The sequence below is a fragment of the Rhinatrema bivittatum genome, chromosome 5, assembly GCF_901001135.1.
Source record: "Rhinatrema bivittatum chromosome 5, aRhiBiv1.1, whole genome shotgun sequence".
Classification (NCBI taxonomy): Eukaryota; Metazoa; Chordata; class Amphibia; order Gymnophiona; family Rhinatrematidae; genus Rhinatrema; species Rhinatrema bivittatum.
Window position 1 is genome coordinate 214882155 of NC_042619.1, and position 27843 is coordinate 214909997.

Below are 27843 nucleotides of genomic sequence, written 5' to 3' on the forward strand. Positions count from 1 at the left end.
ATTTTTCTGGCATATGCCCAGTTAAAACACTTTATCACCACTAAGGGGGTAATCCTTGATCTCCAACGAGGTAATTCTTTATTTGAAGGGTACTGTATCGTGGCAGGTAAAATCCAGAAAATTATTTCCAAGGTATATCAATTATTGGTGGGACAGGACTGTTTATTAGCCACTCATATTACAGCTTGGGAGAGGGATCTGGGAGTCACCTGGGAACAGGGTAAACGGGAAGAATGTTTTCGAACTATAGGGTGGGTGTCTATGTCGGCAGCTATGATGGAGAAGAGATATATTTTGTACCGCTGACATTATTCCCCGGCCAAAATAGCTAGGTGGCCACAGAGTTATTCTCCAATGTGCTGGCGGCAATGTTCCCAGGTAGGCCCCTTTATCCACATGTGGTGGAGTTGTTCGCGTATACAGGACTTTTGGCGGGAATGCCAGGGACTGATGGAGAGGGTCTTTGGAGTCCAGGTCCCACTATTGGCAGAGATCTGCTTATTAGAGATCCCATATGAGGAGTATACAGAGGAGCAACAGATATTTTTCATGTATGTGATTACTGCAGTGTGTTTACTGGTGGCAGCCCAGTGGAAGTCCACCATAATACCGAATCGCTTGCAATTACTTACCAAATTACATCATATATACTTGATGGAAAAGCTGTCAGCGGTCAGAAGAGATACACTCCCTAAATTTCACAGGATCTGGTCTCTCATAAAGGTTTATCTTCAGGAATGACATGTATAGGATAGGGAAGATGTTCCTCTGCTTTTGCGGTGACTTGGAGAGCTAGGGTATCCATAAAGTGGGTAGATGGGGTGGGTGGGCGAGGAGGGAGGGGGGATGGGTATTTGGGTAATGCTGTCATGGGGGTGGCCAGCTTTGGATATATATAGTACCTACAGCCTGTATTTATTCACTAGAGAAAATTCAAAAACGTTATCTGAAGTTTGTAACTCTACATGTTTCAGTTACTATCCGTTGACTATGTTTATCGATGATTTATTACTAATAAAAATTGTCAATAAAAAAAAATGTCTCCAAGACAGTCCGTGACTGCTGCCCAAAAGGTCTATACATAAGGACACTCCCACCACATATGTATATATGTTCTGTCCTGTCTACAACCTCTCCAACACTCTCTCAACTTTGCTACATTTAGCAAAAAACACTGGGGTATGATACACCTGGTGCAGCAATTTATACAAGAGTTCTTGCCCCTTACTACAGATTGTTATACTACTTGATTATCTCCAAACAGTCTTCCAATTTTTTACCATCCCACTCCTCACCCAAATCTTCATTCCAGGCCAGGATTGCATCAAGCCCAGAAATGTCCCCTGCTCCCCCAGCTCAGCTCAAAGTGATATATATAGTTCTGATATCAAAAGTTTCATCCTTGTTTTACAGCACAGAACTGCTTCCACAAGTCTAGAGTCGACAGGCATTCCCTTTATAACATCCTTACAAAGCTGCATGTACAAATATCTTGTGGAGGAAGGAATCTGAAAGTCCTCCATTAAATCTGTAAAAGCTTTTAAATGTCCATCCTCCACCAATTGACCAAAGTGTCTTAAACCCACCTTTACATGTCAGGAGAGAAAAATACACTGTGATATCTGTGGATTCTTTACTACTGAAGTCATGTAAGACCTTGATCCCTCTGGTAAAGGCATATGTTGCTGAACCGCCCTCCAAACCCTCAAAATATGTGCTATTATTGTATGATCCCTCATAGCATATAGAGAAAGGATGCCAGACCAGACCCCCTCGCCGCCTGCTGTTCCAGCTTTGACTACAGCTGTGGTGAGTCAGCTCCCAGTCACTCTCATAAACATGCCAACAGACATGGCCAGAAGTAGCACTGAATTTCATCAGGAAGACCCCCCCCCCCCCCCCCCCCCGTTCCTATGTTTTACGATCTCTGTATACTTCAACCTTGGAGGCTTTCCTTGCCACAGAAAGCTTATAATGGTACTCTTAGAAGTATTAAGCACCGTCACTGGTATCTTGCAACCCTTCAATTTATCCCTTACCAAGGTCAGCTCTTTAAGAGTTTTAACGGAGCCTTTCAAATTATGTGCCCGTTCAATGTTTTAATCTGGCTAGCTTTTTATTTCTGCTTCCTCTGACAGTTAACATAACTTGCATATGATATAATTACCCCCGTACCACCGCCTTAAGTACCTCATCTCAAAAGTAGGGAATGCTTCGTGAATTTGCGTGTCATCCTTGCGCAGGGGCCATGCTAATCTTCTCGGTGCTGTCCAATTTTTGCATTTAAAATCACTGTTTCTTGAATTACAAAACCAAAAAAAAAATGACGTATCTTAAAAAATATTTTCTTGAAGACCCAAACATCATCTTTACATTAATCCCAACATGGGCCGTTTTCAGAAATCATCCTGTGTCAGGGAAGACTTTACAATTTCACAATGCTCATGAAGCCTTCACCTTGTCCATATTATTTTAATTTTAAATGCAAAACAAATCTGTCAAAAAAGGACTCTGGACTGATGACAGCTTTTAGCTGTATTAAAAAAAAAAAAGAGGTGTAAAATGAGTGTCAGACTTGTAGCACCTTGCTACTCTTTGAAAGCCCTACCCATATTTAAGAAAAACTTTTTTTTTAAATAGTCCCAACATGATTGTATTGATGTGGTTGCAATAGTGAAAAATATTATATTTTTGAACAGGTGTGTTGTGATAGAAAGTCAAGTGCACCAGCACTGGATTATGTACTTCAAGTTACACGTGTTGAGATACAAAATTGAATACTAAATGACTGTACATTTACCTTATGGTTGGGGTCTTCTACCTACTCAACCAACAACACAAATCGTGACAAGATAAGGAAGAACATTAAAAAAATAAAAGACGTTTCAAAGTCATTACAGTCCCATAATTAGCTGTAAACAGAAGTGAAGAGAAATTTTCCGCAAACCAACTTTTCACATTTAACTCAGGCATTAAAGTTACTCAGATGCTTCAAATTTTGATATTCCAGCATGATAATTAAAGTGCAAATTATTGGAGTAGCTTCACTTCTTTCAACAAATCACTTTTTTAATATTCTAGTCTATTCAAACATGAGTGCTGCACACTGCCATGTTGGGCTACTCACAAATTTTTCCTATTATCTCTCCCACATCCCTAAAGCCTTGAGCCTCAGGTACCATCCTAGGATGGCCAGCAACTCATTGAATTCCAGGAACAACTTCTGCAATTTAGAAAATGTGCTTAAAACTGAGTAAAATTATTTTCCCCAAAACTAATTTATGAACTGAGCTGATGATATCTTCATGCTGGTAACAGAAAGCATGTGACCTTCAAGCTTGAACAGTTCAGGCATAAGTAGATTTTTTTTTCACAATCACAGAGCAGTAACACAGATCAGTTTTACATGATATATTGCATAGTATTTGATGACAAACTGAATAAAAAACCTCATTGCTCTCATATGGAACAAAGATTATTTTTCTTACACTGTATTCTATTGTAGCAGCGTTTTAACAAATTATTAAAACAAGTCTGAAATTAATCTGTTTCACTACTGTACACCCTTGTTGTGCATTCCCAACGTGCACATATAAGAACAGACATCACATTAAAAACCTTTACAGTGCCACTGCTGATTTTATATTATCAAGGGATGGATTTCTTCTGTGCACACAATCTCACTGACTTCTCCACCATGCCTAACCCAGATTCCGTTTTATGTGATCCACTAAAATAAAAAGCAGGACAAAACATTCTTCTTAAATCAAATTCTATTTGTGAATTCAGCAAAATAATTTCTATAAAATAAAACAGCAAAATATTTAAATATTATAAGGATGGGCCATATCTGTTTTGCAAGGGTATTTGGTTTTTAGACAGGTTTCAAAAAAAATTACACACATTCAAGTTACCAACTGTCTTAAATACAGTATTTACTGATGCTTTTCTTGAACTCCTTAAAAGAAATGTTTATTCTGGAATCAAGATACTTCGGAATTGCATTTCACTAACCAGTAGTTTCCTTTATAATGGAACCCTGCTTCTAGTAATATGATTTCTTGTATTGTAGATTAAGAGCTAAGACAATTCTTGCTTACAAGTAGAACTGTGAACGAATGAATACCAGCGAGTCTTTCCAGGAACAATGCTGCTCACAAGTATTGTGTAATTTTGGCGACTTCCTCTTCACTGGGCTGCAGTAGAAGGAAAGTGTTACAAGTTTACCTAATAAGCTCTACCAAAGAAACAAAACAAGCACACCAAATACAGTCTATTATGCTCCAGGCATCCTGGCATAGCAAATTTTTGCATATTTGTTTTCAAATCTTGTAAATTCCTATTACTGAAAACTAAATGTTCTTTATCCCACCCAAAGAAAGACTTGCCAAATATCAGACGTGAGGAATACATGTGCAACTGAAAGCCACTTGTTTGCCATGTTTCTCTGCTTCGCGTTACTAAGTGTAACGACACAAAGCAGATCCGAACAGTGCAGTTGTCATTGGAGGGTCAACGGCTAATCTTTAGGGTCATTTTTTTCCCTCACTGGCTACACTAACCCAGTGTGAAGCCATGCTATATGTTACAGCATAACTAGAGCTTCAAAATGAATAAACTAATACCAGAATGAAAAAGGCAATGAAAAGAGATCTAGAAACAATGTTACATCACCACTTGTCCACATCAACCAAATAATTAAAAGGTTACCAGCTATTAAGTTGCTCATAGTAAAATTGACTCCAGTGGCAAAGAATTAACATGAAACTATTTCTGTGGTTGACATGGCTCGGCTTTCTGTTGGAAAGGAGCAGATCCGATGGCCGCCAGGCAGGCAATCCTCCTTGTAGAGCATAGCAGATACATCAAAAATTATTTTTTCTTTAAATCTGAGTCTCATTAAGCCCAAAAAAAGTCTTGCTTAAAGAATTAACAGTCAAACATTAATATACTATATACACCTTTGCCATTTACACATTAGCATCAGGCCATTTATTACAAAACACTATACACTTTCCACTGCAGGCGGGTTATATATTGACAGCAAATTTTCTGCAGATAAGACAGTGAATAGACTCTCCACTCCCAAGTTGATTAGGAATAGTTTTCTAGGTTTAACTATTAGCCAGACACAGAAAAAGGTTGAACTTGTAAGGCCTGGGTTCACAGTCTTGATGGGGCAAGTTAACTGATTATGTGCGTTTCACTAATCTTTCGTCTGAGTTGGGGGAACTTCTTCATTGCCTTCAAAATTTTCTTGTGCTCGTTGGCCTGTTCGCTGAGGGTTGTTCATATGATGTGCTGCAGGGCCTGTATATGGCTGTCCATGCACATGGTTATTCTGCAAGCAAAAAACTTTGTAAATACATAGCTTTCATTTGAAGGTTTTAGTTCATATTTCCATTTTGAATCAATCCATCTTAAATTCTTCTTACTGTAGAGAAGGCAGTAGATAGCTTAAATCATAGCCTGTGTTTACTGGAGCCTCTTCCAAGAGTTTGACTCCACTGCATTTACCTGATTGACTTTAATAATTAAAGTCAGTAAACCAAAATAATTGAAAGATTATAAAATTGCCACAAATTCCAAATTTAAAGCTACAAAAATTTCCATACAAAGCATCAAGTTGTAGTAGGAGATGAGGGGAACAGAAGCAGACTACATGATGTATAAAGCTTACTTAGAAAATGTCAGAAGGGATACTACCTGGTTTACTTCACTCAGACCAAGTTGGTTTCATCCCCCAAAGAATGGCGGCGGATAATGTTAGGAAAATCATAGATATCCTTTGGTGGGTTCGGAAAAAACAGATCCCCTTTTTGTTGCTCTCCTCAAAAAGCGTTTGACATGGTCCACTGGCCCTTTCTATTTTCCACTCTAGAGAAGCTGTGATTCAGCCCTTTTTTTTTTATATCTTGGATCAGATCCCTTTATTGTGATCCCAGAGCGCAGGTTAAGGTTAACGGGGCAACCTCAGGGTTTAAAGTAAATTTTGACAAATCTGAGATCCTGTATGTGTCTATCCCAGAAGCTGAGGTCACACTTTTATGAACCACTTTCCCATTTTGGTGGGCTAAAAAATCAATAAAGTATCTAGGGATTCAGATTGGGCCTAATACCCGAGACCTTTATGAGCTAAACTACCAACCTCTTTTGAAGAAAACTGAGGCCGATCTCCATAGATGGGACAGAGAACATTTCTCTTGGTTAGGCAGAATTGCAATTATAAAAATGAACATCCTACCCAGATTCTTATACCTGTTTATTACTTTAACAGTGTTTATCTTGACCGCCATTCTACAGTCTTGGCAAAGGAGGATTTTCGGTTTTATATGGAAGAAGCGTCCTCCTCGAGTATCCCGTATTTTAATGTACCAGCCCAAGGAACAAGGAGGACTGGGGGTTCCCTGCCTCTCCTGGGATTTCGCAGCAACGCAATTGCGGGCACGTCTAAATTTCCATAGACAAAATTTTGTAAAACCATGGGTTCTTTTGGAACAGGGTTTATTTATTTATTTTATTTAGTGACTTTTCTATACCATCATTTCGAGCAATTCCATCACAACGGTTCACAAGAGGCACAAAATATAAAACAGTATAAAAAAATAAAAATTTGATCAAGTGCCAAACATCTCACTTAAAGGAAAATTAGTTCTTACCTGTTAATATTCGTTCCTGTAGTACCACGGATCAGTCCAGACAGTGGGTTGAGCCTCCTTTCCAGCAGGTGGAGACAGACTAAAACTTGAAGGATGCCCTATATCAGGACAGAGCCTATCCTCTAATCCTTCAGTATAATGTATGTCAAAGCAGAAAAACAACAAACCCAAGAATAGGGTCAAGCAAGTAACCTTAAAGCTCAAAGGAGCAACTATAGAAAAAAGTAGAAACATGGTATAACCATACGCTCTTGCATAAACTTGGTATAAAAACGACCAAGGCTTCCGGTGTAATTGCTCAGTAATCTTGCACAAAGTGAAATATGAAAATCTGCAAACCTGCAAGAAAACAAGCTTTGAAAGGACAGAAAGACAGACAGGGAAGGGCGTCTGGACTGATCCGTGGTACTACAGGAACGAAAATTAACAGGTAAGAACTAATTTTCCTTTCCTGTATGTACCCGGATGGTCCAGACAGTGGGATGTACCAAAGCTTCCCTAAACTGGGTGGGACTGAGACAGTCCCGCTCGAAGCACTTGCCACCCAAAGGAACCGAAAACCGGAGCGTGCACATCCAGACGGTAGTGCCGAGCAAAAGTGTGCAGAGACGTCCAAGTGGCGGCCCTGCAAATCTCCTGCGGGGAGACAGATTGACTCTCCGCCCACGAAGTAGCCTGAGAATGCAGAGAATGGGCCTTCAGACCCTCAGGAAGCGGACGACCTTGACAAAGATATGCTGAGGAAATGGCTTCTTTCAACCACCGCACAATCGTGGTCTTAGAAGCCTGTTTACCCCGGTTGGGACCACTCCAAAGGACAAAAAGATGGTCTGATACGCGAAAGTCATTGGTGACCTGGAGACAGCGAAGCAAGACTCGTTTGACATCTAGCCGACGAAGGTTGCCACCAGCCGTACCCGCAATCTCCTCCAGAGAGAACGCGGGCAGTTCTACCGACTGGTTGACATGAAAAGCGGAGACAACCTTAGGCAAGAAGGAAGGAACCGTCCTGAGAGAAACCCCGGAATCAGAAAAACGCAAGAAGGGCTCCCGACAGGACAGCGCCTGGAGCTCGGAAATCCGGCAAGCAGAGGAGAAAGAGACCAGAAAGACAGTTTTGAGTGTTAGATCCTTGAGCGTAGTGTGGCGAAGAGGCTCAAAAGGAGCCGTACAGAGAGCACGAAGGACTAGGTTGAGACTCCACGACAGACACATGGCACGAGAGGGGGGACGAAGGTGCCTAACACCCCTCAGGAAACGAATCATGTCCAGGTGAGCAGCTAAGGAATGACTGTCCACCCGACCCAGGAGAGAGCAGAGTGCAGAGACTTGAATGCGTAGAGAACTGAAGGAGAGGCCCTTAGAGAGACCCTTCTGAAGAAAAGAAAGGACCAGAGGAATCGAGGCGGAGCGTGCCGGAACACCAGACTCCGCACACCCGGACTCAAAAACTTTCCAGATGCGCACATAGGCCAGAGAGGTCAACTGCTTGCGGGCTCGCAGCAGGGTGGAGATGACCTCCTCCTTATAACCCTTGCGCCTCAGGCGACGCCGTTCAAAAGCCAGGCCGCTAGACAGAAGCGACCGGCCTGGTCGAAAAATACAGGCCCCTGCCAGAGGAGACGAGGAAGATGACTGAGGCGCAGGGGCCCATCCACCACTAGATTGATGAGATCCGCGAACCACGGTCTTCGCGGCCACTCGGGAGCGACGAGAATCACCGGACCCCGGTGGAGCTCGATTCTCCTGAGAACTTTCCCCACCAGTGGCCACGGGGGAAACACGTCCAGAAGGACGTCTGCTGGCCAAGGTAGAGTCAGAGCATCCATGCCCTTTGCGCCGTGCTCCCTCCAGCGGCTGAAGAACCGATTGGCCTTGGCATTGCGCAGAGTCGCCATGAGGTCGAGGTGAGGAGGACCCCACCTGTCCACTATCAGAGCCATGGCCGCGTCTGAGAGCTCCCACTCTCCCGGATCGAGCGATTGCCGGCTGAGGAAGTCGGCTTGAACATTTTCTTTGCCTGCTATGTGAGAGGCCACAAGGCACTGTAGGTAACGCTCCGCCCAAGAGAGGAGACGGCTGGCTTTCAAGGCTACCAGGGACTGCGAGTGCCCCCTTGGCGATTGATGTAGGCCAATGTGGTGGAGTTGTCGCACAGGACTCTTACCGCCTTGCCGCGGATCAGGGGAAGGAACTCCTGAAGAGCCAGGCGGACCGCCAAGGTTTCCAGTCGATTGATGTGCCAGCGTGACTGAGTCTGCGACCACGTTCCCTGGGTAGATTGAGAAAGGCAGACCGCACCCCAGCCCAAGAGGCTGGCGTCCGTGGTCATGATTGTCCACTGTGGAGCTTGAAGAGGCATCCCTTGCAGAAGATGAGGAAGAGACAGCCACCACTGTAATTCGCCGGCAGTAGAATCCAAGAACGGAAGGACTACGTGAAACTGCTCCGACACTGGCTGCCAACGGGGTAGCAAAGCTTTCTGCAATGGACGCATATGAGCAAAAGCCCAGGGGACAAGGTCGATGGTGGAAGCCATGGATCCCAGGACTTGAAGATAATCCCAGGCTGTCGGAGAGGGTAGCGCAATCAGATTCCGGACCTGATCGATCAGCTTGAGGGCGCGCGCCCGTGGTAAGAAAACCTTGCCTACTCGGGTGTCGAAGTGGGCTCCCAGGAATTCCAACTCCTGGGAGGGCTGAAGCTTGCTCTTGGAAAAGTTCACTATCCATCCGAGGGAGGCAAGGAGCTCCAAGACGCGATCCACCGCCCGTTGGCAAGAAGTCTCCGACTTGGCCCTGATGAGCCAATCGTCCAGATAGGGGTGGACGAGAATCCCCTCCCGGCGCAGAGCCGCCGCTACCACTACCATGACCTTCGTAAAGGTGCGAGGAGCGTTCGCGAAGCCGAAGGGGAGAGCTCGAAACTGGAAGTCCTGGTTGAGGATGTGAAATCGGAGATACTTCTGGTAGTCGCGGTGGATGGGAATGTGGAAGTACGCTTCTGCGAGATCGAGACAAGCAAGGAACTCTCCGGGGCGGACCGCCGCAATGACCGCACGCAGGGTTTCCATGCAGAAGTGGGGGATCTTGAGGGCCCGATTGACCCTCCTGAGGTCCAGAATGGGGCGGAAGGACCCGTCCTTTTTGGGCACGGTGAAGTAAATAGAATACTGGCCGGCGCCAATCTCCCTTTCCGGAACTGGGACCACTGCCCCCAGATCCAGGAGTTTGAAGAAAGTCTGGACCACCGCATCCCTCTTGGCCCGTCCGCAAGGTGAGAAAAGAAAGATTCGGCAGGTCCCTGACGAGCTCCAAAGCATACCCGTCTTTGATAATGTCGAGGACCCACTGATCCGATGTGATCTTGACCCATTCCTCGAAGAAGAGGGAGAGGCATCCGCTGAGGTAAGGAACCGAGGAATGGGTCAGCTGAACTTCATTGCGTGGCAGGTTTAGAGGTGGCACGCACGGGCTGGCCCTCATGAAAGGGCCGCCTGCAACGAAAGGACTGCGACCAGGACAGAGCACGAGAAGAACCCCTCGCGGAACCGCCACGCCCCCGAGAAGCGAAACGACGCTGGCCCCTGAAGCGAGAGCGGGAGGGTGCGAAGGACCGGGAAGACTTAGGGCGGTCCTCTGGAAGCTTATGGACCTTGTTGTCAGCCAAGGAGTCCATAAGCTTCTCGAGATCCTCGCCAAAGAGCATCTTACCTTTGTAGGGCAGCGTGCCCAGCCGAGTCTTCGACGACTGATCAGCCGACCAATGGCGTAGCCAAAGGAGCCTCCGGGCAGCCACCGCCAAAACCATCGCCTTCGCCTGCACATGGACCAGATCGTAGAGGGCGTCCAATACGTAGGCGGTTACGGCCTCCGGACGTTCGGCTTGCTCTGCCTCTGCTGGCGGAAGATCCCGGGCGCAGAGTAACTGTTGCACCCACTAAAGGCTTGCCCGCATCATGAGGCTGCTACAGCAACATGCCCGGACCCCGAGGGCCAGAACGTCGAAGATGCGCTTCAAGTGAGCCTCCAACTTATGATCCTGTGGATCCTTCAGAGCTGTGGAACCTTCCACTGGAATCGTGGTGTGTTTGGCCACCGCAGAGACATAAGAATCCACCGAGGGATATCGCAGCAGCTCCAAACCCTCCTCCGGAAGGGGATAGAGCTTATCCATCGCACGCCCCATCCGGAGCTCACCCTCGGGGGCCTCCCATTCCCGCAGGATAAGGAGCTTGAGCATGGGGTGGAAGGGAAAGGCTGAGGCCGGAGCCCGGAGCCCCCCCAGGACCGGGTTCATATCCTTAGGGATCACTCCCGGGACCACCCGCACCCGAACTGGTCCCTGGGGCTCCGCAGCCGGTCCAGCGGTCAACGGCGCTGAGCCAGGGATTTTTGGCGGGGGGGGGGGACGGGACTTTAGTCCTGCTCATGCAAGCTAGCTAAATAAGATTTGTGCATGAGGACGAAATCCGCTGAAAAAGGGACCCTGGATTTGCCAGGGGGGGGGGGGGCGAGGAAGGCTCAGGACCCCCCTCCTGGAGACCCGCGGGGGCCAAATCGGGGGTTAAATAAAAAAAATCTGGCCCCCCAGCCCCAGGGAGCACTGAAATTGGCCCCGATGAAAAATCCAATATGGCCGCCGTTCCCAGGCTCTGCCGACCCGGGAAAGGCCTGGCCATGCTGGGAGGAGTGGAGCCCCGGGCTAAATTTGCTTGTCCTGCCGAGGGGGGACCTTCCCCACCCGGCAGGCAAGCAGTGCAGAGACCCTGCCGTGAAAAACGCGAAGAGGGCAGCCCACAAGAAAGGCAGACTGCCTGCCGGGACATAGCAGAGCCGCGGCTGAAGAAAAAAAGCAGAAAAAAAGGTTTGATTGACAGCCTGCACAGGAGAGAGCAGGAGGGAAACCTGCTGCCTCCTGCTAGTCTGGCTGCCGGTTCAAGGCCTGCTCTGACCAGAAAAAAGAAAAAATGCTGGTCAACTGCTGCAAATAAGTTAGAGGTAGGTGAGTACCTGCAACTTATTTAAAGTTTAAAACTTTTTTTGGTTTTTTTTTTTTACTGAGTGCAGCAGCGGGTTCAAAACCCTCTCGGCAGCCAGAGGGGGGAACGAGACCCAGAGAGACTCGGTCCCCACACCTGGAAACGTCCACGGACTCAGGCTATGCAGGGAATCCCTTCCTGCAAAAGGGGCAAAGCCCCCCTGAGCCGGGCAAGAGCTGGGAGACGGAACCGTCTCCCACACAGAAAAAAGGAAAAAGCACTAAAAAAAAGAGGCAACTTCCCTTCTCTGTTTTTTTTTTTTTTAAACAAGCGAGAACCAAAAGAAATATTTGCTTGAGCCTAGCAAAAGACAGAAGAAAAGGCTGACTAGCCTACAGCAGAGAACCGAAGGGGAGATGCTACACCTGCTGGAGACAGACGAATACTGAAGGGTTAGAGGATAGGCTCTGTCCTGATATAGGGCATCCTTCAAGTTTTAGTCTGTCTCCACCTGCTGGAAAGGAGGCTCAACCCACTGCCTGGACTGATCCGGGTACGTACAGGAAAATACAATTCTGCATAATAATAATCACAATAAATAATAACATATCCCTTACATCCGTAAACTATGAAATAAAACGTCTAAAAATCTTAATAGAACTACTATTTCAAAATATAACACCAGTAAAATAAAAACCTATCTATCAATCTTTAATCTCTGAGGCAAATGCCTGTGTAAACAGCTAGGTTTTAAGATCTGTTTTAAAATGTTTGTGCTCAGAGTAATCTCAATTCCTGTGGCATCGAGTTCCACAATGCTGGGCCTGCTAGCGATATTGCTCTGTCTCGTACTTGAGTAAGCCGTGGGAGGTGCACCCCTATGTGCTTTACCTTGGCAACCACGTTGTACATGGCCACCGCATGGCGATCTACCTAGTGCCCTTCAAACAATTCGGGTCTCGGAGAAATAGAAGGTAAAATTAGTGGGAAAGAGGGAATATGTCTATATGTCCCATCTTTTTCATAATTCTGTTTTCCCAGCGGGATTTCAAAATAAAACATTCCAGGAATGGAGGGCCAAGGGCATTAGTAATTTTGAGCATGTTTTAAGGGAACATGGCTGCTAAACTTAAAAAATGACATCAACTGAATCTGCCAGATTTCTTAGCTATGCACAACTGCGACATTTGTTTACTATCCCAAGCAGTTTCCACCTCATTAGCCATGGGAAAGACTTTATTTGAACATTTGTGTACAGAAGTTGACAAGAAAAAGGGGCTGGTGTCTAAAATTTACTCCATGATATTGGGACTAGTGAAGTGTACTCTCGAGCCTGGAAGACCGATTTGGGCACTACCCTGATCCCTGAAACATGGGACCAAGTATTTCTCTCCACAAGTAAATGCTCGCTTTCCTCTTCTCTACAGGAAAATTGTTATAAAATATTATTGAGATGGTACCTCACCCCTTCCAGATTGCATCGCATGAATCACAGAATTGATAATAAATGCTAGAGGAACTGTAATGGGAGAGGCACATTTAGGCATATTTGGTGGGATTGTCCCAGGGTTGCCACATTCTGGTCCCAAATATTATAATGGGTTGAAACCATTTTGGGAGTTTGGGATTTATCCAATGCGGATCTAGTATTTCTGAATGTACCTCACTCACGTCTGGACAAGTATCAACAACGCTTTTGCCAACAAGTATTCATAGCTGCAAGAAGTGAATTGGCACTCTATTGGAAGCGTACGGAAGTCCCCTCATTGCAACCAGTTTTATATAGGCTGCATTTTTACCATAGGATGGCCTCTATTGATGCTTATAGGCGCCATCAATTTCTCCTCTTTCAGAAAATCTGGAAACAATTTTTGAAGAAAGGGACCAAGCACCACTAACTTAGCCTAGCTAACATTCAGTTGTGAGTGAGGCAGGAGACTTGATTTCATTAGCATTACATTTGTAAAATCTTTCCTGGTGGGTACTCACAATATACATTTGAGCGAAAAGGCGTTTTTCAGCATAGACCATGTCTTACAGACATTTTATTTAATTATTTTAATTTTTTCATGTTATCTAACACCGGACACCTTGAGGTAATGCTACGTTTCTTTTTCTGAGATGATAGTTAGAGGGACCAATAGTGGTGCCCTAGCTTAACAGGCACTTTATTTACATTTTACTTTTTCTCTGTACGCTATTTACTATCTGAAACTGTTGGCTTTGTTCTAGGGTGAGGGAGGGTGGGAGATAAAATTTCATATTGTATAAAGAATGTCAACTATTTATCTGTTGAAAAGTTTGAGCATTATATAAACAATGTTTGACCTCCAATAAAAATTAAAAAAAAAAGAAAAAAAGAAAATGTCAGAAACAGAACCTGCACGAGTTACTTCTATAGAAGTTACCACAAAGGCAGTTTTGTTGAAATTTAGCAATTTCATAAATTAAACCTTACTTTATTAAATTGAATTAAAGCCAAATGCACTATTATTTTTCTATACAGATCTATCAAACCAAATAAAGATAGCATTAAACCTCCCCCTCCCCCAAACATCATGTAACTCCTGAACAGTTCAGAAGTAGGTAGCTTCCTATTTAATTTCACCAACTGCAACTAGAAAAACAGAAAGCCATTGAAAAAGTTATCTGCTGTGAAAAAGTGAACACAAACAGGATGGGTTAATCTGAGTCTGTAATAAAACTGTGGCTGAACTCCCAAGGACCCGGAAAAGGTAACAGTCTAAATCACATACCAACTAATCTGCTGAGAACATCAGTAAGGAAAGCAAGATGAAGGGAGAATGAGGCTGGGCAGGAAAGGGGATTCAATTAGCAGATTAAGGATATAGCAAATGTTGCTTACCTGATGTAACAGGTGTTCTCACAGGACAGCAGGATGTTAGTCCTCACAAATGGGTGACATCGGATGGAGCCCAACCACGGAAAACTTCTGTCAAAGTTTCAGGAACTTTGACTGGCCCCTACTGGGCATGCCCAGCACGGCACCAACCCTGCAGCCAGCAGGGGTCTCCCTTCAGTCTTGTTTCAAAGCTACAGGCAGTGCAGAAAAATAAAATAAAAACGAACCCAACACCGCGGGGTGGCGGGCGGGTTTCGTGAGGACTAACATCCTGCTGTCCTGTGAGAACACCTGTTACATCAGGTAAGCAACATTTGCTTTCTCACAGGACAAGCAGGATGGTTGTCCTCACAAATGGGTGAGTACCGAGCTGAGGATGTCCTAACATGCACCAAATGTATCCAACGGCGTGCAACAGGCACAACAACTGGGGTGGAATTTGGGAGAGGGCATCCGCACCCTACCGGGAAGGTGGAAGGGTGTTGGTACATCATGTTGGAAAAAGGTTACGCAAGACAGATTGGCCGAAGATGGAATCCTGTCTTCCAGCTTTGTCCAAACAATAGTGGGCTGCAAATGTATGGAGGGAACTCCAGGTTGCAGCCTTGCAGATGTCAGGAAGCGGCACCGATCGAAGGTGTGCTACTGAAGTCGCCATGGCCCTCACAGAGTGTGCTTTGACACGGTCTTGGAAAGGAATGCCAGCTTGCTGATAGCAAAATGAGATGCAGTCCGCCAACCAGGAGGAAAGAGCCTGCTTACCCACAGGTTGCCCTAACTTGTTAGGATGGAAAGAGACGAATAATTGAGTGCTCTTCCTGTGGGAAACTGTACGGTCTAGGTAAAAAGCTAGAGCCCGTTTACAGTCTAGGGTATGCAGAGTCTGTTCCCCGGAGTTTGAGTGGGGCCTGGGAAAGAAGATAGGTAGTATGATGGATTGATTAATATGAAACTCAGAAACTACCTTAGGTAAAAATTTAGGGTGAGTGCGGAGTACCGCCCGGTCCTGCAGGAGTTTAGTGTAAGGCGGATAGGTAACTAGGGCCTGTAATTCACTAACCCTGTGAGCTGAAGTGATAGCCAAAAGGAATAATACTTTCCATGTGAGATATTTTAAGTCACAGGAGTAAAGAGGTTCGAAAGGTGGTTTCATAAGGCGACCAAGAACCAGGTTAAGGTCCCAAGATGGGGCCGGAGGACGTAAAGGTGGCTTCAAATGGAGCAATCCTTTAAGAAAACGTGTAACAAGGGGTTGTACTGAAATAGGGACACCCCCGATACCTTTATGGAAGGCGGCTACCGCACTGACATGCATTCTAATGGAAGAGGTCTTTAGACCTGATTCTGATAGATGCCAGAGATAGTCCAAGAATTTAGAGATTGGACAGGAAAGGGGATCAAGGGACTGAGAAGTGCACCATAATGTATACCTTTTCCATTTGTAGGAATAAGATTTTCTTGTGGAAAGCTTTCGTGAAGCGATCAGGACACGAGAAACTGAATCTGAAAGGTTAAATGGCTGAAGGACTAACCTTTCAACATCCATGCAGTCAGGGACAAGGCTTGGAGGTTGGGATGGAGGAGGCATCCGTCGTTTTGAGTGATCAGATGCAGGTCCGTTCCCAGAGGAATGTGCCTGCGGATGGAGAGATCCTGGAGTATGGGAAACCACACTTGGCGTGGCCAGTGCGGTGCTATCAGGATCATAGTTCCCCTGTCCTGACGCAGCTTCACGAGAGTCTTCGACAGAAGAGGAAGTGGAGGGAATGCATAGAGCAGACCGGTTGTCCACGTGAGGGAGAATGCATCCCTCGGCCGAGAGTGCTGGCTCCGAATAAGAGAGCAGTAAGTGTCTACTTTGTGGTTCTGAGGGGACGCAAAGAGGTCTATGTGGGGATAACCCCATTTGTGAAACAGAGAGGTCGCTACCAAGGGATTGAGTGACCACTCGTGTGGTTGGAAGACACGGCTCAGCTGGTCTGCCAATACATTGTCTACTCCCGGCAGGTAGGTGGCCCTGAGGTACATGGAGTGGGAGAGGGCTTCTGCCCAAATCTGCGCAGCTTCCTGACACAGAAGGAAGGAGCCTGTGCCTCCCTGCTTGTTTATGTACCACATGGCCACCTGGTTGTCCGTCTGAATTAAGATTGCGTGGTTCGATAGGCAATCCTGAAAAGTCCTGAGAGCATAGCGAATTGCTCGCAGCTCCAGGAAATTTATCTGGTGTTTGGCTTCCTCTAGTGACCAGAATCCTTGAGTTTGTAGATTGTTTACATGGGCTCCCCAACCGATGTCGGAAGCGTCGGTGGTGAGGATTACCTGAGGGTCTGGTGGAAGAAAAGGCAAGCCCTGTAAGAGGTTGAATTGATTTGTCCACCAGGCAAGAGACAGACGGAGTGCATCGGTGATGCGAACAATGGAGGACAGAGGCTGAACAGCTTGGGTCTATTGCAATCTCAGAGTCCATTGTGTGACTCTCATGGCCAGACGGGCCATGGGAGTCACAAACTGAGGAGGCCATGTGTCCCAGTAGAATGAGGAAGTGGCGAGCTGTAGCTGTAGGTTGAGACTGCAGCTGGCGAGCTAGGGACACAAGGGTTTGAACCCGTGGATGAGGAAGGAAGGCTTTTGCCTGTAAGGTGTCCAAGTCTGCCCCAATGAAGGATAAGGTCTGAGATGGGACTAAGTAGGATTTCTCGTAATTGACAAGAAACCCTAGAGAAAGCAGAGTTTGAATTGTTAGGGTCAGGGAGGACCGAGCAATTTGCTGGGTTGGGGCCCTGATTAACCAATCGTCCAGGTAGGGGTAGACGTGGACACCTTCCTTCCTGAGAAAAGCTGCAACCACCACAAGGCATTTGGTGAAAACTCGTGGTGCGGATGCCAGGCCGAAAGGGAGCACTCGGTATTGGTAGTGATGTCGGCCTACTAAAAAACGGAGGTATTTGCGATGAGACTGAGCTATCGCAATGTGAGTATAGGCATCTTTTAGGTCTAGAGAGCATAGCCAGTCCCCTCGTTGCAGCAGAGGGAGAAGCGAGCCCAGGGTTACCATCTTGAACTTCTCTTTGTGAAGGTACTTGTTGAGGGCTCGTAAGTCCAGGATCGGTCGAAGTCCTCCTGACTTTTTTGGGATCAGAAAGTACCTGGAGTAGAACCCTAGTCCTTGTTGTGAGGGAGGAACGGGTTCTATAGCGTTTGACTGGAGGAGAAGGGAAACCTCCTGCTCTAGAATAATAGAGTGATCGGTGAATCTCCACGCCTGCAGGGGTGGGGAGTCCGAAGGGAGAGTCAGGAAGCTGAGGTGGTAACCCTGTGCAATTATCGCTATCACCCATTGATCTGTGGTGATATGCTGCCATTTTTCTAGAAAGTGGCTTAACCAACCTCCTACTGGTATAGTTGGAAGAGGGATTTGGCATCTGCTCTCTAATTGAAAGTCAAAAACCCGATGCAGGGCCAGGTTGTGGAGCTGTTGCGGGTTTTTGTTTTCGAGACTGACGAGGCTGAGTTTTATGGTAAGGCCTCGCAGGCCTAGACTTGGCTAGCGGGGGATAATACTTCCGTGGATGGAAGAATGACTTTTTTTGAGTCCTTCTTAAATGGTTGTTTAGAAGGCAAGTCAGAAGGGATAGATGAGAGCTGTTTAAGTGTCTCATGATGATCCTTCAGTTCTGCAACAATTTGCTGAATTTGCTCACCAAATAAATTATCCCCTAGGCAGGGCAAATCAGAGAGCCTGTCCTGAACTTCCGGGTGAAGGTCAGACGACTTAAGCCAAGCCCAGCGTCTGGCAGAGATGGCCGTAGCAGAAAGTCTAGTGGAAGCATCAAAGATGTCATAAGCTGTTCTTATTTCATGCTTCCCAGCTTCAAACCCTTTATTTTAGTAGGGACTGAAGCTGTGGCTGGAACTGCTCTGGTAAGGCATCTGAATACTCCTGCATCTGTTTCAGGATGACCCTATTGTATTGGGTCATATACAATTGATAAGAAGCTATTCTGGAAATTAGCATAGCTCCTTGGTATACTTTCCTACCTATACTATCTAGGAATTTATTTTCCTTAGTAGGAGGTATGGAAGAATGTGGCTTTAATCTTTTAGCTTTCTTTTGAGCTGATTCTACCACAACAGAGTGATGATCTAATTGTGGTTTCTGAAAGCCAGGTGCTGACTGTACAAGATAAGTAGAGTCAGCTTTTTTGTTCACTGGAGCAACAGAACCAGGAGATTCCCAATTCTTTTTTAGAAGGTCCAGAAAAACCTGATGAATTGGAATAGAGGTGATGACTTTAGGGGCATCCAAGAATTGAAGCAACTCCATCATCTGGTGCCTGTCATCTTGTTCTGATTGAAGCTGAAAAGGGACCAACTCCGACATGTCCTTCACAAAATTTATGAAAGAGAGGTCCTCAGGGGGAGAACGCTTTCTACTCTCCGCAGGAGAGGGTGGTGAAGGCAAATCATCGGTGTCAGTAGAGGTATCATCACCCCAGGTGTCATAAGGATCAGGCTGCTGACCTGTAGGACCATGAGGGGGCTGTATACCTGAAGGCCCCGGTTGAGGTTCCGAGAGATTCGAAGGAATTACCGGGGGCATCGAGAATTTCCTCAATGGAATCGGTGCCGGCATCGGTGCCGTCATCGAAAATCTCGGTGGAGCTGATGTGCGTATCGCCCCCGAGGAATGTATCGGTGGCGAGGGACGACAAGGCACCGATGGAACTACCCCCGAAGGGGGAATTAGATACGGTGTTTCTCCACCTGATGAGAAGGCTGTCGGTGACTCGGGTGTTGCCGGTGGAAGGGCATTCATAAGCGCTTCCATCCGAGCAAGCAGCAGTGCCAGCGCTGCTGGAATCGGGTCGGTGACCGGTTCCACTCTCGGTGCCGGGGTCGGTGCCGAAGGAGTCTGGAACTGTAGCATCGCCTTATCGATGGCCTCCTGGACCAGCCGGTCCAGTTCTACCCGGAGACCTGGGGTAACAAGACCCGGCTCTACAGGAGAGGGAGGCTGAGGCTGAGCCGGAGGGACCACCGTCACCGGTGGAATCGCGGCTCCCAAACCCCGGAGGGGTGAGGGTTGCCTCGGTGTCTGCGAGACAGGAGTGGACGGTGCCACTTCTGGTCGAGACTTCTTCGACGGAGGCTCGGACAGCACGGAGGTCGATGACTTCGATTCCTCGACGGTCCGAGACTTATGACGTCGATGGCGATGTTTGTCTTTCCGATCCCCTCGATCTTCGGGGGAAGGGACAGGTGTCGATGGCCGTGAAGACGTCGATGGTGGACGGTCACCGGGAGGCTGTCGATGACGATGGGACTTCGACGGTGCCGGTTCCGATGACGTCGATGCAATCAATGGCGTCGGAGTATGAGCATGGAAAAGGAGTCCCATCTTCTCCATTCTAGCTTTGCGACCTTTTGGTGTCATTAAGGCACATTTGGTGCAAGTCAGGACATCATACTCACTCCCTAAACACAAAACACAGACTCTATGTGGGTCTGTGATGGACATAGTATGTGTGCAGTCCGGGCACTGACGGAACCCCGACGCCATGGCCATACGCCAAAAATTTAGCCGCGGGACGGTCAACTGCCAACAGGCCTCGAGGGCCAAATTCGACGGTAGTCGACAAAAACGACGGCAAAACACTTACCGAAGTACCGTGGAGTAAAAATTGAAGAAGGGAGACCCCTGAGGGGCAATTTTTTCTTCAAGAATAAAGTTGAAGAGATTCCTGTCAGGAATGTGGTAAGAGCTCCTTAACCGCGTGGCAACTGCTACACGGAAAAAAGACGACTGAAGGGAGACCCCTGCTGGCTGCAGGGTTGGTGCCGTGCTGGGCATGCCCAGTAGGGGCCAGTCAAAGTTCCTGAAACTTTGACAGAAGTTTTCCGTGGTTGGGCTCCATCCTCGATGTCACCCATTTGTGAGGACAACCATCCTGCTTGTCCTGTGAGAAATAAAAATAATTTAGGACCTTTTTTTTTTTTTGGCAGGTGAAACAAAAACATTAACATTTTTTTTTTCACCTACTGATCAAATTCAAAATTAAAAGTCTAAGAGCACTTTAAACTCAATTCTGTGCAGTTATAATCCCAATGAGCAACAGATATACACAGCTAAATGAAGGAAGCTGCAAATAACTCATTCAAACAACGAAGCTGCAATGGATTTCTCAGCTTTTAAACAGTGCTATACAGTCAGAGCCCCTGGTTTCCTGCTGAAGATTTTTCAAGATTCTGTGCCAAGAGTTAAATTTTGCATATATTCTCAATTTAAATATATTTTTTACTTTATAAAAAAGTGATTTTGTGATATTTCTGTATCCAGTTAACTTATTTGGTTCTTTATAATGTTAAGATTACTTACCTGGTAATCTCCTTTTCCTTAGTGTATGCAGATGGACTCAAAACAAATGGGTATAGTGTGCTCGTGCTAGCAGTTGGAGACGGATCTGACGTCAGCACGGGTACATATACCCCCACAGGAAGTGAAGCAATTCAGTAATCTTCCTTGCAAAAGCTGTGATAGCCATATGTGTACTGACCGATCGATTAATCAACAGGATTACCCTGACCAATTGATGGTAGCTGGAGACCGCCAGTGTTCTCAACCAGAAGGCGTCGACACCCGGCAGGGTGGAAGCCCTATTATAAGCATGGCTTACCGTGAGTCAGCGAATCCCCATGTATTCCGGCAGCCGGGCGGGATGCTGAGTCCATCTGCATACACTAAGGAAAAGGAGATTACCAGGTAAGTAATCTTAACATTTCCTAGCGTGTAGCAGATGGACTCAAAACAAATGGGATGTACAAAAGCTACTCCCGGACTGGGCGGGAGGCTGCCCGAGGACCGTTTAGGATTGCCCTCGCAAATGCTGTGTCTTCCCTGGCCTGAACGTCCAGACGGTAGAATCTGGAGAAGGTATGGAGGGAGGACCACGTCGCCGCTTTGCATATCTCTGCAGGTGACAGCAGCTTAGCTTCTGCCCAAGAGGCTGATTGTGCTCTGGTAGAATGAGCCTTGACCTGTAGAGGTGGTGGTTTTCCTGCCTCTACGTAGGCTGCCTTGATAACTTCTTTAATCCAGCGGGCGATGGTAGGCGTGAGGCCGCTTCCCTTTGCTTCTTCCCGCTGTGCAGGACGAACAGGTGGTCCGTCTTTCCAGATATCTGGACAGCAGTCTGCCGATGTCGAGATGACGTAGTATTCGACCTTCTTCCGATTTCTTCAAACCTTCCGTAGTAGGCAAGGATATGGTTTGGTTGAGGTGAAAGTGGGAGACCACTTTGGGTAAAAAGGAAGGAACTGTTTGAAGATGGATGGCCTCTGGAGTGATTCTGAGAAATGGATCACGACAGGATAGTGCTTGTAGCTCTGAGATGCGGCGTGCTGAACACACGGCCAGCAAGAACACCATCTTCAAGGTTAATAAACGGAGAGACAGGCCTCGAAGGGGCCTGAAGGCTGATCCCGCTAGAAATTCCAATACTAGGTTAAGGTTCCACAAGGGCACTGGCCACTTCAGTGGCGGGCGAATGTGTTTAACTCCTTTCAGGAAGCGTGAAACGTCTGGGTGCTGGGCAATGGATTTGCCGTCACGTCTGGGACCGTAGCAAGACAGCACTGCTACCTGTACCTTGATGGAGCGACCCTTCTGAAGTCCATCTTGTAGGAAGTCCAAAATGATAGGAATCTGTGCGGTATGCAAATTGGTGCTGTGAGAATCGCACCAGGCTTCAAAGATTCTCCAGATCCTGATATATGTTAGTGAAGTGGAGAACTTGCGTGCTCGGAGGAGTGTATCTATCACCGGCTCTGAGTATCCTCTTTTCTTCAGTCTAGCCCTCTCAATGGCCAGACCGTAAGAGAGAATTGAGCTGGATCCTCGTGGAGGATGGGGCCTCGCTGAAGCAGGTCCCGGACTGGAGGCAGAGGTAGAGGATTCCCTGCCAGTAGTCTTCTCATGTCTGCGTACCAGGGTCTTCTTGGCCAGTCCGGGGCCACTAAAAGAACTAGACCTCTGTGTCGCTGAATCCTGTGAACAATGGCGCCCAACAGGGGCCATGGAGGAAATGCATATAGTAGGATCCCCTGAGGCCACGGCTGTACCAGGGCATCGATCCCCTGAGCTCGAGGATCCTGCCTGCGGCTGAAATATCTGGGAACTTGAGCATTGGACCTGTCTGCTAATAGGTCCATGGCTGGCGTCCCCCAGTGATCCACAATTATCTGAAAGGCTGTGGGTGACAGCTGCCATTCTCCCGGGTTTAGGCTTTCTCTGCTGAGGAAGTCTGCTGCAGTGTTGTCCTTCCCGGCGATGTGTACGGCGGAGATGTCCTGCAGATTGGCCTCTGCCCAAATCATCAGGGGAGTTATTTCTAGGGACACCTGTTGGCTTCTGGTGCCGCCCTGTCGATTGATGTATGCCACTGTGGTGGCGTTGTCTGACATCACTCTGACTGCTCTGTCGCGAAGTCTGTGGGCAAATCGCAGGCACGCTAGCCTGACTGCCTGTGCCTCTAGTCGGTTGATATTCCATCTTGACTCTTCTCTGGTCCACCGTCCTTGGGCGGTGAGCTCCTCGCAGTGCGCTCCCCATCCGTTCAGGCTGGCATCTGTGGTGAGCAGGATCCAGGTTGGGGAGGACATTCTTGACCCCCGGCTCAAGTGGCCGGGCTGTAACCACCAGCGTAGTTGCTTCCGCACTCTGGCTGGTAGAGGCAGGTGTATGGTGTAGTCCTGTGATCTTGGACTCCATGGTGTAGTCCTGTGATCTTGGACTCCATGGCATCCACCTCCAGGGTGGATGCCATGAGGCCGAGGACTTGGAGATAATCTCGAGCTGTGGGCCAGCTGGTGCTCAGCAAGACCTGCAGATGAGTCCGGAGTTTTGACTTTCTCTTGGAGGTCAGGCTGACCTTGTCTTCCTGGGTGTCGAATTGGACCCCTAGGTATTCCAGCAACTGGGATGGCTGTAGGGAACTCTTCTTTATGTTGACTACCCATCCTAGGCTTTCCAGAAGAGCTATAACTCTGTTGGTTGTCCGGTGACTCTCTTCCCGTGACTTTTCCCTGATCAGCCAATCGTCCAGGTAGGGATGGACGAGGATTCCTTCCTTCCTGAGTGCCGCTGCCACTACAACTGTTACCTTGGTAAAGATCCGCGGCGCGGTGGCTAACCCGAAGGGTAAGGCCCGGAACTGGAAGTGCTGACTCAGGACTTTGAAGCGTAAATAGCGCTGATGATCCTGATGAATTGGGATATGCAGGTAGGCTTCTGACAGATCTAGGGAGGTGAGAAACTCCCCTGGCTGTACTGAATTCTTGACAGACCGTAGAGTTTCCATGCGAAAGCTGGGGACCCGTAGGTGTCGGTTGACTGACTTGAGGTCCAGGACGGGCCTGAAGGTGCCCTCCTTCTTGGGTACTATGAAATAAATGGAATAATGCCCAGAAGGTACCTCTTCCGCAGGTACTGGGATTATGGCTTTTAGGGCCAGGAGCCTCTGTAAGGTCACTTCTAGTGCCACTGCCTTGAGTGGCGAACAAGGAGATTCCACAAACTTGTTCGGCGGAAGCCAAAAGAAATCCAGGTAATATCCTTCCCGGATGATAGCGAGGACCCACTGGTCCGAAGTGATCTCGACCCACCTGCGGTTAGCCTGCCCCCTATGGCTGCTACCCTTGGATGGGTCGGCTGATTGTCATTGTGGGTTACGGCCGGGGCCAGAACCCGGGCCGGTTCTCTTCTTGGTGTGCTTAGCCCGAAAGGGCTGATTCCTGGCCTGAGAACGAGGTGCCTGATAGCGAGACCGATAAGGGTTGAAGCGCTGCGCGTTTCTACCTCTGGATGGTCTAGAAACAGAACGCTGGTTCCTCCTTGACCTGTCTTCTGGTAGACGGGGTAACGGAGAAGCACCCCATTTAGTAGCCCAATTCTCAAGGTCGCCCAGTAGGGAACCCTTAAAGGGCATTCTTGTGAGTCGAGTCTTGGAGGACGAGTCGGCCGCCCAATTGCGTAGCCAAAGCTGTCTTCTGGCTGCCACTGAGGAGGACACTCCCTTGGCTGCCGAACGGATGAGGTCGGAGGCTGCGTCTGTGAGAAATGCGAGAGCCAATTCCATGTCTTCTCCCAGGGTGTTATTTCTTGCCTGTGATAAACAGGAGCGCGTCACCACGGTGCAGCAAGTCGCGATTCGAAGGGACATGGATGCTACCTCAAAGGCTTGTTTCAGAATGGTGTCCATGCGTCGGTCATGTGCATCCTTGAGAGCCGCTCCCCCCTCCACCGGAATGGTGGTGCGTTTCACAATTGTGTTAATTATGGCGTCTACCCTGGGGCACGCCAGCAGTTCCTTGGCTGTCGGATCTAGAGGGTACATGCCAGACAAGGCCCGACCCCCTTTGAATGAGGCCTCCGGTGCCTTCCATTCCAGCTCGATTAGCTGCTGTGCTGCTTGTAGGAGGGGAAAGTGGTGAGCCGTTTGGCGCAGGCCCTCTAGCAGAGGGTTCTGTATAGGGACCCCTGGGGGGTCCTGGCCTGGAATGGCCAGCTCCGATAAGCATTGTGAGACCAGGCCCGGCAGATCTTCTCTCCGAAAGAAGCGTCTCATGGTCCGATATGGTTCTATCTCTGAGGGAAGCTCATTCTATTCGAGGGGCTCCTCACTTACCTGTGAATAATCCGAATCCCCATGATTGGGGCTGTCGGGTGGTGAATGGCTGTGCCTAGGCCTATCCGGTCCAGGGACCGGATCAACCGGGATGGAAAGACCCATCCGAGGAGCAGACTGCATCTGGACAAAGGCATGAATCCCCTTAAACAATTCCACCCAGGAAAGCAAAGCCAGATCTGGCCGCAGGGATACCAGATCTCTCGGATTCCCTGGCTGCTCGCCGCGGCCTGCTAAGTCCGGAGTGTTCTCTAAGGAACCGCTGGGCTGGGATCGGTCCTGTCCTGGGACTGCCATGGCTTCCTCACATTGGGCACATAGGGAGTCTGCTTCCTTGCTCTGTGTGGCTCTAAGATTGCATGCTGAGCAGAGGCTTAGAGCGTTCATGCCTGATTCTGGGGGTGCCAGCTCTGCAGACGCAGAGGCCTTCTTACGCTCCATTTGCCTCAAATGCGGTGTCGTCCTACAATGTGCGCCTAACATAGGCACATAACAGCCTGCGCCTATGAACGGGCGCCTTATAAACGTGCGCCTATAAACGGGCGTCTTATAGAAACGTGCGCCTATGAACGGGCGTCTTATATAAATGTGCGCCTATAAACGGGCGTCTTGTCTTATATAGACGTGCGCCTATAGCAGGCGTCTTATAAACAGTGCGCCTATAAACGGGCATCTTATAAACGTGCGCCTATAGCGGGCGTCTTATAAACAGTGCGCCTATGAACGGGCGTCTTATAAACAGTGCGCCTATAGCGGGCGTCTCATAAACGTGCGCCTATCAACGGGCGTCTCATAAACGTGCGCCTATAATTGGGCGTCTTAGCATATGTGCGCGTATCCTAGTAGCGTGCGCCAAAAACGTGCACCTATCGCGGGCGTTCACAACGTGCGCCTATCGCGTGCGCTCACAACGTGCGTTAAGCAAGCAAAAAGCGCTTAATTAGAAAAGAGAAGTAGGCAGGCAAAAAATGGCGACCTCCCAGACGGGCGGCCTCATAGGCAGGCCCAGTTAATCCACACTTCCTTGGAGACCAAGTAAAGATGTACTCCTTACCTTGTCTTCGGCGCTTCCCGGCTGCGACCTGGGCGGTCTCCGGCTGCGGGGGGGGGAAAGGGGAATACCTTCACCGCCACGCTTAAGGAAGTACACCCGCTGCCTCTAGGCCGCGCCCGAACCGCTCGGGGGCCAAGTCCACGCCGGGACCGAGGCTGCCTCTAGGCCGCGCCCGAACCGCTCGGGGGCCAAGCCGCGCCCGAGCCCTTCTCACTCGGGGGCTGGGTCCCTGCTGCGAACCGGCCACTGGACCGAGGCTCCTACGTCCGAGGGACCATGGAAGTCAGCTCGGGAAACTCAACTGGGTGAGTAACCGCCTGGTATCACCACAGGAGTGCGGGGCTCGTCTTCAGTAGATTTCTTCTAAGAATTTAGTCGATAGAATTTGGAAAACACGCTCAGTGAGCGTGGGTAGCTCCAAACTGCTTTGGAGATGGAAATTACTGAATTGCTTCACTTCCTGTGGGGGTATATGTACCCGTGCTGACGTCAGATCTGTCTCCAACTGCTAGCACGAGCACACTATACCCATTTGTTTTGAGTCCATCTGCTACACGCTAGGAAATATGAAATTGGATCTTTAGAGTGATGAGGACTGCGGAGGAAAAAGGGGAAGGATCTGGAAATGAGGATAAAGAAGACATGAGGGAAAGGAGATTTCAAAGAACAGAACTGAAGAAAGAATCTTAGGCAGGCGGGGTAGAGAGAGAAGGGATGAGGAGGATAGAAGCACAGAGGGTGGACAGGATGGGGGGAATCAGAGAATAAGTACAGGGAATGAGAGGAGGGGAGGGAAGAGGAATCAGGAATGAGAAAGAGGTGGGAAGAAAGGGAGTATTGTGGAAGAGAAACAGGGAAGATCAGGATGAGGAAGAGAAGGATTTGGGATGGGGTAGGGAAGAAAGGAAGTCACAGCCCTCCAATTGCACCTCATCTCTTTCCCTTCTGCCAATAGCCTGTCCAATCCTCTCATGCCACTTGCACATATAATAATCCCCTCACTCACTCTAATCTCCTCACTCTGTCTGCCGTATCCTCCCTTACTTTCACAAAGGCACGTTCTCCCATGCCCTCACAATTTCTCTGGCACTTTCTTCTCTCACCCACTTCCACCCAGCCTCAAGATCCCCTCACTCACTATCCCTCATTTACTTTCTCATTTCCCCCTCACATGCCCTCATTCGCTCCCCTTCCATCCTAATCCTCTCTTCCCTTCTCCATTCATTCTGACCATCATTCACTTCCCCTCACGAGATAGCCCTTACCCTCCCTGATTTACTTCTGATACCCCAATCCCTTCATTCTTCCTTGTTCAATCCCCCTCCCCTACAATCCCCCCATTTCCCTTCTCTCCCTCCCTATGAACCTCTTTGCTCAATCTCATTCACTCCCTTTCCCCAAAGATCCTCTCACTCATCCTCCATGAATCCCCTACTCACTCATTCCCTCATGATCCCCTCATTCGCTATCCTTCACTCCCTCTGCCAACTCATTCATTCCCTTTTCCCTTCCCCACAAGATCCTCCCACTCACCCCCCCTCCATGTCAATCTCACTACTCATTTGCTCCTACCCCCCCATCCTTCCACTCACTCTCCTTCACTC

At 48.1% G+C, this 27843-nt stretch overlaps 1 protein-coding gene and 1 non-coding gene across 2 annotated transcripts in view; both read right to left on the reverse strand.

The window, feature by feature from the left end:
- Positions 1 to 2198: 2198 nt before the first annotated feature.
- LOC115093149 lies at positions 2199 to 2300 on the reverse strand. The gene has a single exon (XR_003857183.1). It is a non-coding gene; the product is annotated as a U6 spliceosomal RNA (small nuclear RNA).
- A 1096-nt stretch (positions 2301 to 3396) lies between these two features.
- The window catches only part of USP9X (ubiquitin specific peptidase 9 X-linked), a 723495-nt gene continuing 699048 nt past the window's right edge, over positions 3397 to 27843 (reverse strand). Inside the window, 1 exon segment of the mRNA XM_029603145.1 lies at positions 3397 to 5341. Coding sequence (XP_029459005.1) covers positions 5207 to 5341 — 135 coding nt within the window. The 3' untranslated portion in view covers positions 3397 to 5206.